At 51.7% G+C, this 12,968-nt stretch overlaps 1 protein-coding gene across 3 annotated transcripts in view; it reads right to left on the bottom strand.

The window, feature by feature from the left end:
- The window catches only part of ZFHX3 (zinc finger homeobox 3), a 127,043-nt gene that overhangs the window by 49,723 nt on the left and 64,352 nt on the right, over positions 1 to 12,968 (bottom strand). For all 3 annotated transcript variants that reach the window (XM_078606844.1, XM_078606846.1, XM_078606845.1), the window contains one exon: positions 11,511 to 11,793. In XM_078606844.1, the coding sequence (XP_078462970.1) occupies positions 11,511 to 11,793 (283 nt within the window). The remainder of the gene's footprint in view (positions 1 to 11,510; positions 11,794 to 12,968) is intronic.

Here is a 12,968-nt window from a genome sequence, read left to right as displayed (position 1 = left end):
TAAAACTCACACCATGGTAATTCTTTTCTGATTGCCAAACACAGGGATGAGGTAGGGAAGGTATTAACTTCACCCGAAATTAATACGACGGGAGCCGGCACATCTCCTGTGCTCAAGGTGGTGGGGGAGGAGCGGGGGAGTGGGGAGGGGAGGAGGAGAAGAAGAAAAAAGAGGGAGGTGGGGGGGGTTCGGGCGGCGGGTGCAGGAGTGTTGGCGGGCGGGCGGGGGTGGGCGAGTGGGTGGGTGAGCGGGCGGGAGAAAAGCAGAATATGGAATCTTTGATGAGCATTTCATCTAAAACAGCTGGCTCCCCGCACAGCCGTATAGGCTTTGTTTGCCGGATGAAAGCGCACCGGGGAATTGGCAGGAGAGGCTGTTGACAGAGGATTTTTTTTTGGTTAAACAAAAAGAAGTCCCCTTTGTGATCCCCGTGGCCTGAGCTGGACCCTGTGACCTTTAGCATCACGATGTTTGTACGGCTGCACCGATGCATTGTTGTGGCCGGACCTATCATCAACACCTCTTGGTTGTGGTCAGACCTATCCCTGATGCGGTCGTCATGTTGTGGCTGCCCTATTGTCAATACACGATAGTTTCTTATCATTGAGGGTTCTGGACCTACTGTAAATGCCCAAATGGGGACTTTGTGTTGTACCAGGAAACGTCCTACGGTTGTGGCCGGACCCCATTGTAAACGGATGATGGCGTCTCATTATTTACGGCCATACCTATCACCAATACCCAACGGCGTCTGTCTCTCCCAGAATGTCTGATGGCATGCGCTGGTGTCCGCTTGCTCAGAAGAAACACCTGATCGGTGTCTCCGGCTGCAACCACGCCTCGCCACAAAGCCTCAAGGTGTCGGGTGATCTGCAGTGGCTACTGCTCGGTGTGTTGGTCGGTGGGCGGGGGTGGGGGTGCCTCGCCACACCTGCCTGCAATGCCTCATGGGAGTCTCCTTGTGTCTGCGTGGTCGCCTCAGTCGTCACTCTCAACTCGCGTCACTCTTGCAAACGAGACGATTCTGGTCTCTGTAGTTCTTTCCGCCGGTGTAAAACCAAATAACACCGAAAGCCTACACCTAGGCCTGCCTGTGCCGAGTGAAAACCTAAACGTTTTTCTTTTTGCAAGTATGGCTATAGATCAGCACAATATTGATTCGTGCCGTGAAATTTTACTTCCGTTCACATGTCAAACATTGGCATCGTACAGAGATAATGTTGACTTCACATTAACACGCACAAGTGTTTGTCCAACAACAAAAAATGCCTTCGGGACAATCACGTTCTCATTCTCACTTATAGGCACAATCACAAAAGTGGATATGAGGAGTAGTTTCTGCTGCTAGATACTTGTTCCCTAGCCGTGCACCAATATAAGCTAGCCCACTATTTTCTGAGGAACACTATTCTAAAGTGGCCTACTATTCTTATGCCTGTATTATATGTGAACCGTTACGAATATTACTTATCACCAAATCACCCACGGTGCGCCAGCTCTCGTCAAATCTCAGCTCAGCAAGTTTGAACCTGGATAATGCTTGGATGGGCGACCGCCACGCGCGCATACGTGTTGCCACAGGGTTGAGGAGCTATGTGTTGGGTAGTCAAGGTCACTGGAGAGACATCCATTGCTGTACTGTACTCGTCTGTGCTCTCCAGCTTCACCAACCTGCTCTCACCAGCGTGGTGAAGTGTCGTCAAGCGACCTCTACGACCCGCACGGCATGGGAAGGCCCTCATCCAGCAGTGGACTGACAGCAGGGCTGTGCCTGTGCATCACAATTGTGCCACTGTCGTAAGTGATGGGTGAAGCAGTGGCACAGAGATTCAGGCGCTGTGCTGTGAACCCAAGTTTGATTCCCGTCCACAGGCAACGTCAATGACGCGCGATGTCCGAACCAGTCCTGGGTCTCCCCCAATTCCTCGCCAACCCGCACTGACCAGCATGGTGAAGTATGGTCAAACCACTCCTGAGTACTGACACGGCATGTGGAAGCCTTCATCCAGCAGTGGATTGCCATGGCTCCTGCTACTGATGAGAGCTCTAGTGGTGGGGGGAGGGGGTTGGCAGGTCTTTGGAAGAGCCACGGTGAGACCCGGGCCAGAGTCCCAAACGGCAAGCGGGGCACAGCTGTGACCACAAAAGGGTCCAAACTTTCCATCATGTCCTGCAAGTCACGTGACATCACCGTACTGCATGTGTAATGCACACGGCCTTGTTAGACCCCCATAATAATTATTATTGAAATTATGAAATGTGCTCCTATTATAAGCGAACCACTATTATGGCCTTGTTGAATTCCCTGGATTGATAAATGCCCCCTCTCTATAAGCACTATGTATATACACACACCCGAGTTGCCTTGACCCTACAAACCTCAGGCAAATGTGCATTATAAGAGGCCCTGAGAAGTGCCTCAAAACAATAATTGCTTTGTGTTCCTCAAGGAATTCCTGGGTTGCTCTTTAAGAACAAGCGGCACTAAAGCAAACAGCGAAAGTGGTGGAGGAGGAAGCAAAAAAATACTCCCGACACCTCAAATGTGCTGCTTGGCTTTATTTACTCTACTCTGTCACTGACGGCTTTTCTGGCACTAAGAGCACTGGCCCTGAATTTCTGGGATGCCTCTACACCCGCGCACCCCCCCCGCCCTGCTAGCTCTGTGTGGCCGTGCGCCGGTGCAGGCTTACATGAGGAGGGCCTTTAAAGGCCCGCGCGTTTCATCTTCTAAACACTGGGACTTCAACTAATGAAAATTGGGTAAATTTTTTTTTTAAATCCTTGTCAGCAAAGGCTTAACAAACACGGGGCAAATAAAAAAAGAGGAGGATAGCGCTGAATCATTATAATTGGAGCCCGTGTACACGCCCATGTATACGTGGGAGTGTACACGCCGATTGTGTGTTTGTGAGGGTGTACACGCCCATGTTTCTTAAATCCGACCCCCCCCTTTCTTCTGTCCACCCAGCGGCGTAGATGGGTTCACCACGGTCAATTGATGAGCAAGTTGCACGTGATGGGGCAAGGTGTGGGTACACCCACCCCTTACAAGACTGCCAGTGTAGAACAATAGGCCTCAAACTCTCTGGAGGGTGTAGGGGGGGGCTCTCAAGTGCTCCCTCTCCAGGATGCCTTTCCGCCAGCAGTGGCACGAGCGAGCAATTGCAGGGCTGCACCTTTACTTTTAAAAGCACGCGAGCTAGGCCACGACACGGTTGAATCGGACGCAGCGCCAATCCCGACGCTACTGAAACAACAGAGGAGCCGTCGCTCCGTCGCACACGACTACAAACGCTTCCACGTGCGACGGGAGTTGGGGGGGCGGGGGGGGAGGAGGAAGTGACAGACAGGGGGCCGGCCTCCTGAGCGGACGTCTTCCTGCGGTGGGAATGGTGTGGTTACATTTGCTCTGAACCGCCAAATGCGTCGGGTGTTGTGGTCAACCGGGGCGGCTCTCTGTTCTCAGCCAGGCGTGGCTCGGGCTCGCGCGCTTGGCTGTGACTCGGGGGCCCTCGTTTTCGGAGGCTGAAATTTCAGCCACATCTGGAATGAATAGCGATGTGAAACGCACACAGCTGCCAGAGCAAAATACCAGAGACAGTGTGTTGTTTATTTATGTGGAATGTCCGTGGTTCTCTGTACGTTTTGGCAGCTGAGCGCGTGTAATAGATAGGGATAACCGCCTCACGGAGATGTCAATTACATATGAAGTGCAAAAACGAGTTTCAAAAGCCACGTTAATGTAATTTCTAGCCATGTGAAAATAATAAAGATCTCGCGCTAAACAAACCTCGGTGCCGAACGGAAATGCGTCCATTTAAACACAAAAGCCACTGCCGCTGTTCTCAGCCAAAACCCGAACCGGACTGGTGTGCGGCGCGGGGAGCGCACGTTATGAATTGGCCATCAATAAACACAAAAATACCTCGGAACAGTAAAGTTCAGCTGACCTTTTGTAATTGGGCACTGACGTTCAATATTGGCCTTGATGGCTGACAGCTCGGCTCTATCTCAGGGGTAGGTGTGCGTCGAGCGTGGGGGAGCCGCACTAATACGCTTCCCCCCCCCCCCCGAAATGTCACGCAGGCGGGCGAGCGAGCGAACGGGCGAGCAGGCGGGCGGGCGGAGCAATGACAAGAGCATCTTGTTCAGTGCGTTCTGCTTGGCCGATTATTATGTGTAATTAAAATGGCAGAGGGCAGTCCGATGAAAGGCTTTTAATGGATCCATAACTGCACGAGGCCCTGAAGGAATGAGAGAGGGGAGACAACGCGGATTATCCAACAGAGATTATTGGGCGCCTGCCTGTCAGCTTTATTATTATTATTATGTTACTATCGGCTGACGGAAGGGCGACAGAGAACGCTGGGAAATTACAAAAAAAACGCTGCCTTTTGGGCCATCGTAATTTCATTTACAATATGCAGCACGGAGCCCGAATTACGACATCAAAAGCAGGACACCCTCAATTAATGCTGCACCTTTGCCGGCTCGCCGCACAGTCTGCGGAGGAGACGGCTCAATCGTGGCACGGGGGGCTGCCACGTTGTGTCTTTGCGGCGGCGCTTGAGTGCGGAGCAGTACGATAACTACCCGCGGATGAGAAGTGAACAAATTAGCCGCTCGAGTGCATTCCTGCAGCCGAGCTACCAACGGCGGCGCTTCCTTCGTGCCGCATCAGGCAAATCTGCTCGCTATTATTCCTCGCAAACCGGGCCCGATTGCAACTTGTGCACGTAAACCCACACTGCACTATCAAGGAAAACGGCAAAACGGCCGCACGCATTGATACAACTGCGGAGTTGAGAGGCGGTGCCTAGGTTTTTTGTGGGTGTACTCTCCAATTAGTTTTCTTGCTGTACCGTGTCAGCTTAATGTTGGACGTTTTGTGCCACGTGCTGGGAGCAATTCGATAGATAACTATATAATGCAAAACTAAACGAATTATATTGTGTCACGGCATATTCCCCCCGTATTTATTTTCCCACTCGCTTCGCCATCCGCCCCCCTTCCCCCCATAGAGTGAATTTTGGAAATAACGGTAGGCTAACGTGCCGATGCCGCATTTTCTGGTCAAAGTGGGGGGGGGGGGGGGGGAACGCCAGCCACCACCTGTACCACGAGAAAACGCTTGGCGCTGTTCGCCGCCGAACCGGCCCCCGTGGCCCGTGGTCCTGGCGAGGCCAGCCACATGCCCCTCCCCCCCCCGAGTTCCGTCCCAACAGAGACAGACACGCGGGATAACGTGCGATCGCAGTGAGCGCCCCTCGCGTAATTACTGTCTGGCCATTTAAACCCGCGGCTGGAAGGCAACACCGGCTCGCTTTAGAGAAAATCGAATAACAGGCCGCGGACGCGCATTGTTCCTGATAATGTCACGACGGGGTGAGGTTCATTCTACCTGTGCCACAAAGTACAGGTTGGATGCCAGGGAGCACCGCAGTAAACAGGTTTAACCATTTCTCCCCCCCGCCCACCCACCACCAGTTTTTGGCCTCGGGCAGATAGAGCGATAAAAGGGCCGAAGAATAATGGTTCATTTCCATTTTGTAATGGGTGGGAAGGTTTGTTGGTAGATAACGCTGACCTTGAATTTCCCCTGGCGTTTGTGGTGAGCCGCTCGCGCTGCGATCCTCCGGGCTTTTAAACAATGGCAAGGGGCTCGCAAGTCAAAGCCATCCCAACCGAGCGCATAATTTGATTTGTTTCTTAAACAAAACGAACTCATAAATAAGAAAAGAGCATTAGAGGCTCCCCTACCTCTTCGGTAAAAGCACTCTAATAGCCACGCGACAGATTGAGCCTCTCTTCCATGCAGCCCCTGCGCGGGTATTCACCGGGAGGGTGTCTCGCTCACCCGAACTTGCCACCCTGGGAGACGGGAGCCGTCAGCGCGGAGAAAGATGAGCATCGTTTCTAACGGACGTCACGCAGTTCTGCAGGAATTCCCCAATATTCACAATTCAAAAAGGACAGAAACGGTAAACACGGTTCGTTTCTAGATAATTTTTTTACAAACGCGGCAGTTGCTCTCGCACCCAACACCGCGCCCCGGCGTCATCCAGCATCAAAACGTAAATCCCGCATCTTTACAAAACAAAAGCCCCAATCGCGATTAATAAAACCACTTTTGCATTTCAATGGCTATGCCGAGATTGTCGAGGAGATAGCGGTGCACGAGCGCAGCTCACGGGGCCCCTTGCTCGTTGTGGCGCTGAACATATACAGCGGCCGTAAAATGTTTTTCCAAAACTCCCAGTTGCCAAGACATTAGGGGGCAAACCAACACGCAGTGGTGTTTGGATATTAGAAAGCGGAGGGCCCCGCAGGTCCCGGCCCTTACAGTCCATGGCTCTGGGGCCGCTCGCGGCTACCCTCGATCGAGTCCCGCGGTGCGCCGACTGGCGCACCCCGTGTTTATTCGACCTTCGAATTTTTTACGTTTATTACGGTGGCCGAGCTTTTGCTTGTTTTTTCCTTTCCTCCAGCCGGGAGCCGCGCAGCGCACTGTAAGCCGCCATCCCCTTAGCGTCGTAGCCGTTCGCCGGCGCGGCACAGCAGCGTGTTACATCACGATCGGCAGCCGCTCAAGAAGCGGAGCCCCCGGTAGCGAAACACGAGCGCGCGTTTACTCTTTGGCGTGGCGAGCGGCGGCTTGGCTGCCGCGCGCGGCAAGGAAGTTCTGAGCGCCGCGTCCCTCCCTCCTCTTGCACACATTACAGCCATCCTTTTCAACTTACAGACTTAGCAGATCTTGTGCGTAAAAGAGGCATTAGGCAAAATGAATTTGAATTTTCTGTGCCGAGTGAGGAAGGGGTAAAAAAAAAACACGTGTCCAAAGCAAATAATACGTTTTGTATGCTGTGATCAGTAAGCTCTGTGGGCTTCCTGGATTTATGCGTTTGTGAGCGCCACTGGGAGGACGAGCAGAGCGTCGCTGGCAGCGACTTCAAAGGGCGGCGAGCCCGTGAGAGCAGAGTGATATGCGAGCTGTGCGCTTTGGCAAATTACCCACCTGGTATCTTAAAATGAGTTTAAAACTAACTCAAGATGTGCTTCAACTTTTAAGTTTTAATAACCTTTCCAAGCAACCGAGCTCAATTTAGACATCCCCCCGGCCGTATCAGTGGGCTTGTAATTCGGCTTGAAAATGTACATTTGTTAAAAAATGTGCCGGACGGGCCTGAGAGCCCCGCCAAATCAACCGCTTAGAGCGAAAACATCAGAGATATTAGATCAAAAAGGAACCATCAACATTGTAGCTCCAGATTATTAATAATTCTATCACGCTCAGATTTGTCTCTTTTATCGCTAATGCCTTATATATTGAAGATTTTTTTCAAAAAAGTTATACACTATGAGATCTCTTTTACCAGTGGCAAAATATAATAGTAGGTTTTTACCCTTTTAACTGGTACAAAACTGACACCTTTATTAAAGGTGTCAGTTTCGTTAAGCCAAAAGCTCCAAACTTCCCTTTTTCATCTCAAATTTCGTCACTGTGAGCCGGTGATTCCATGCGTTTAATGCCAAGTTTGCTACAACCACCACTCTCTGCCTTGGCATGGTGTGGTTAGGGATTGTGTCCTGGTTTGGTGCGGTTACAATTCGTGTGGTTAGGGTCCGCGCAACTCCGATTAGCACGGTTGGCTATGTATGGTGCGAAAGAAGTTCAACATACATACGTAGATGCACTGGCCGGCGTAGTCAAGCTCTGTATGTTTTACCGATATGTTCACGTCGAGTATGCTGGTGCTATTAGGCTTTGCGTTTGAGGTTGTGTGGAGGCGGGGGTTGGTGGATCGCACGCAAATGTTGTGAAACTACGTTCCCTTGAGCGTCGCGGAGGCGCCATGCCCTGGCTTGCGAGGAAAAAGCAGTACAGAAAGTGGACTAATCGCCATCTGTTTCCATCTGTACGGGGATAGAGTGTTGCCCCTTCGCATGCAATGGGTTCTCTGGGTGCTCTGGTTTCCTCCCACTTGCATGAACACAACTCATCATTATATTCTTGGTTCTTTCGATAAAGTCACGTAGAAGGGAAATAATAAAATAATATGAATATAAAACAATAAAAATTCTCACGACGTTTGGACTGCAACACAAGCAATCAACATCAGGTGTGACTTTACCGAAAGAACCAAGAATATGAATCCCTGCAGTCACGAAAGCTTTAATCAAAATTTTATACAACTCATCATTAATTGGCTGAACACATCTTAAAGTAAAAACCCAATGTAGCAGGACCCTCCAAAAATAGAGTCAAGTGTGGCTTTCCTCGATAAGTAATTATCATTATCACTACTACATTCTATGAAGTGGGAATCTATGCGTTGTTTTCACGTGGTTACTGCTGTTAGGGCTCTGTATGTGGTGGCTGGCGTGGTTAGACCATGTGTGGTTCGGTTTGTTGTTTCGTGTGCGGTAGTGCAGCGGTTAGCGCTATGCTGCACTAAGAACCCGGAGACCTGAGTTCGATTCTCGCTCACGGCTAACACCAGTGACGATTAATTATCCGAACCGGTTCTGGGCCTCCCCTACATCGACTCGGCCTCAAATGAGTACCTGGTGTGGGTGTGTCGTAAACATCTCCAGTGTCGTAAACATCTCCAGTGCCTATGAAGGCTGTGCCGGCCTTCATAGGCACTCGCTAACAGCACTTGCCCCAACAGTCTGTTAAGACTGACGGAGGAGGGGGGGATCTTTGCGTTTGTATTTTTGGCTGGTGTGTGGCGAGTATGGTTGGGCGGTGCGCCGCCCCCCCCCATCACGCGCATCCCTCACCAGCCAACGTTAAACGAGTCAACAGGTGTCATGAAACGTGGGATGACGGTTTTGCTCCGCCATCGCAGCACTACCGTGGCTCCCCGTGCCCTGAAGGACACCTTGGAATGCGAGTTATTGTGACGGAAATTGACAGCTTAAAACACATCTTGGCAGAGTTTTGCGGAGGGAAACGGCTTATCCAGTCAGCAAAGGCCCTCGTAACGACCTCCGCTTAATTTTGACCGCGTTTGTCACACGCAATATTGTTTCTCCCCGACCCGGTACGATGCCAAGCTCAAAACCACCAACCCCCGCCCCTCACACTGAATCAATTTATGCACGACTAAAAAACTCTGCTGATTGAAAGCAGCTTTGCTTACAAAAGTAATTTTCATGACATTGTTCAATTTTCCAATTACGCGAACGCCCCCCTGCCCCCCCGCCCTCCCTCTCACCTCCAAGTCGCCCCGTTACCTCGCATTCTGATAATGATTTCGCTCGCCGCCCCTCCCCCCTCCCAAAGCTCTCCCCTTCAAATCGTATTCTGCTGAAGTACAACCCTATCGTGTAATGGGCAGGAACGCATTTCAATTTCCAGCCCCAATATTCCGCGACGCGCTGGCGCACCGCCGTAACGCTACACGCGGTATTCCTGGGCAGGATCGCTCCGTGCTTTGAAGTTACCCTCTTAATTTTTAACCTTTTAGAATTATGACGGACAAGCCTGCGGGCACAGCCAATGTCCATATATGTGTTACAGTTTTCATTTTTCATTTTCTAAAACTCTGAACCGTGGCAAAGTTCCACAACATCTAATAAACTTAGAAATGAATTTCAGATTTGGTGGAGGGGAGAGAAAAAAAATACTTGAGCAGCATTCCTACCCAAAGCTGTGGATCGCACGCAACAGCACTTCATAAATCTTAATCATTCCCTGGTTTTTTAATGAGCCACATGGTTCTGCTACTTTCTTGTCTGCGGCTCAAACCGCAAAATGGGTCCCAAATCTGGAGCAGGGGCATTAACGTAATGGGAGCGGAAATTAAAGATTACACCGGGGGAGAAAGTTTGCCTAATGGAAACCTTTTGGGGCTGGATTTTGTAACCTTCTGCATGCCTCGGAGAGAAGCCGGGGAAGCAGGCTAGGTGGAGAGGAGGGTTGATGGCAGGGGTTGGTGGGGGTGGGAGCAAGCAAGGTGGAGGGGAGAGGGCGAGGTGGCGAGGAGGGGGGGGGTACGAGCGGGGTGAAGGAGAGGCGGGGGGGCCTGGGGCAAGTGGTTCCCATCAACCCTGCGCGCTCTCACATTTTCCCCATCTGATGGGCCTAATGAGAACAAGCTGTGCCGCCGCAGCCCAGGCCTCGACGCGAGCTGCTGCTGCTGCTGCCGCCCCCTCTGCTGCCGTCTAGACGCGACGAGGTGTGCCTGCTCCTGAGTGGGGCGCGACCCCTTGCCGATCCAGGTCAGGTTACCCTCCCAGCTGCCACGGCCCACCACAGGGCCTATCTGTTATTGAAATGCCCGTCCGCTGTGAATGCACCGTTGCTTCCTCGGGAAGGGACGTCCGATGCAGACATTGTCTAACTAGCTAGGTGGCGGTGATCCAAAGGAAAAGCTTTCATGTAAATTGATAAAGCAGACAAGAAAAGTTGGTGAGTAATATAACGTATCGTAGAAAATGCAGCTGGTGCTTTTTTTTTTGCCGTGACAGTGGGTCCCTATAGAAACAAATAGAATACAGAATTACAGCTTTGGAGTTCCTAATGTGATGCATGTGTGAACACTCATTTTCAGATACAGAACATTTATAAGTGAGTGCTTTCTTCTCCCCGGTGTCTTCCCCACCGCCTGCTCGCCCCGCACCTCTGCGGCGGGTGCCCTTCCCCGCCTGCGCTCTATCCCATGCGCACCGGTGTGATGGAAACGAGCGAAAGTAAAACAAATGCCAATGCGGGCGCAGGCGCTCGCACGAACGCACTCGCGCACGCGCACAATACACGTGCGCGCTACGAAAGCCGCTTCTTGATATTGCTGGATTAGACAATGAAGAGCTGTCACTCTCCTAGACACTCTATTAAATCAAAAACAGCCAAAGCATGCTTTAAACCTTACGTTTCGAGCATGTGTTATCAATTGCATTACACACACACAATAACAAAGATCCCCCACGTAGCCTTGATCAGACTGCCGGGGCAAGTGCTGTTAGTGAGCACGTATTAATGCTGGGATGCCCCACGAGGAGGTGGGTGCTCAGCACCACCCCCCCCCCCCGCCCCCCAGTGCTTTGTGTTTACACACGGCACCAGGTACTCGCATGAGGCACAGTTAACCTCAGGAAGGCCCAGGCCCAGTTTAAATATTCGTCACCGACATTATCCATGAGCGGGAATCGAACTTTTGTCGCCAGATTCGTAGCACGGGGAGGGGATAATCACCGCCATCCACCGCTCCCTTCCACAAACACACGATCGCAGCAACAGCTGCCATTCGCGGATAAGTGGTGGTGACATCACCATAGCACCTGTGCCAAGCTAGGTGCATTTTGAGGATGCGTGAAGTGTGGATGGGTCACTGTTGGCAGGAGGTCATGGGACAGACCCCAGGTGCCATGGGTCGACTGACTGAGGGCGCACTCACCACCTGTGCTGCCTACTGCGCCACACTGCTGCGTATTAGCCACACGCACGCACGTGCGCACTTACGTACGTACACACGCACGCGCCGTGGATGCGAGCCACTCACCGCTCTGCGGCTGTGGCGCCTCGCGCACGCAGAAGATCTGCGCCAGCTCGTCCTCCCCGCCCGCCACCCCCAGTCCGGCAGCCGTGACCCCGCCGGCCCCCGCAGCCTCCTGCGCCAGGCCTCGGTGGAGCTGCTGCAGTCGGCGCAGGCCCTCGCTCTGCTGGTGGCGCAGCGAGCGCGCGTGCTGCAGCAGAGCGAGCTTGGCGTGCGTGGAGAAGTCGCAGAGCGTGCACACGAACAGGCAGCCCTCCACCGGCGACGAGGCCTCCTGCTTCTGCAGGTGCTGCGGGGTTCGGACGGAAGGAGGAGGATGGGGGAGAGTTAGGGAACCGTTAGGAGATGGGAGGGCAGTGCTAAGTGTTTCCTCGCCGCGTGTGTGTGGGGGACGGGTCCGGGAGGTTTTAGAACACTCCCGCCACGCTGCCAAATTTAGGAAAACTTACATGGCTCTTTGACCCCCTTACAAAGCCCAAACCAGGCGCTGAGAAACTCTGAAAATAAAACTTTCAACAATGTCCTTTGCAAAAAAAAAAAAACTTTCATTCATTCATCATCACCTGGTAATATATAAGTGTGAGTTAATAAAAAAAAAGCCCATCATAACAACAGTTCACAACAATTCGTGCCGATCCATATAGTACTGCAGCCGCCAGTGGGCTCCATACAAGCCAACTCTGGCTCCCAAGATTACAAAAGGTGACTAATAACAATGACGATGACATGAAAGTACGACTACACTCCTCCCCCTCCACCCGTTCCCCATCTTTATCTTCATGCCAGAACACCGGCTTTTGCCTCGTTTGGTGAGCCAGTTCGGAGTTTTAAACTCAAACTAAACTATTTATTTTATTTTACCAGGAAAGGCTCACTGAGCTACGTAGTTATTGTTTCAGAAGTCGACCTAGCCACAAATAACAGCACAACTAAGTGGCTTATCACGTGGACATTCACAGCAGACAAATACTTTAAAACGGCACGTTTCTAACCATTGTAGAGGGGGCTTAAGCCCATGGCCTCCAATCTAGCTTCACTTAAAAGTCGCCGGGACATAGATAAACCGTCAAAGTTACCGAGTTCAGCGCGTTACGTTTAAATGATATTTCCATTTCGTTACCTCCGTACGAACTGAACGAACCGTTTCAACAACTGTAGTGGTTTGGTTCAACTAGTCATCACCGGTGAAGTATAGACGATCAGCTTTCCTGCGTTCATGGATATCTGTGCACCCAGGCACACGAGTAGAAGAACACCTGGCTCCCCTCAAGAACGCTATTCCCAGTGTTCGCCTCAAATAACCTGTGGTTAAGTGCAGTTGGCGAGCACATATTAAAGTCCAACGAGGCACTAGAGGAAGCCTCTTGGCCAGAACCGCAGACGGCCGATATTCGCAGAGCAAACCTGGTCCCCACTTGTAGTGGCATTGACCTAATGGAGGACAGCAGAACAGGTGCAGACACC

This window comes from Lampetra planeri, chromosome 26 (assembly GCF_965212315.1).
Source record: "Lampetra planeri chromosome 26, kcLamPlan1.2.h2, whole genome shotgun sequence".
In the NCBI taxonomy this organism is placed as follows: domain Eukaryota; kingdom Metazoa; phylum Chordata; class Hyperoartia; order Petromyzontiformes; family Petromyzontidae; genus Lampetra; species Lampetra planeri.
This window is presented reverse-complemented; position numbering and strand designations above follow the sequence as displayed.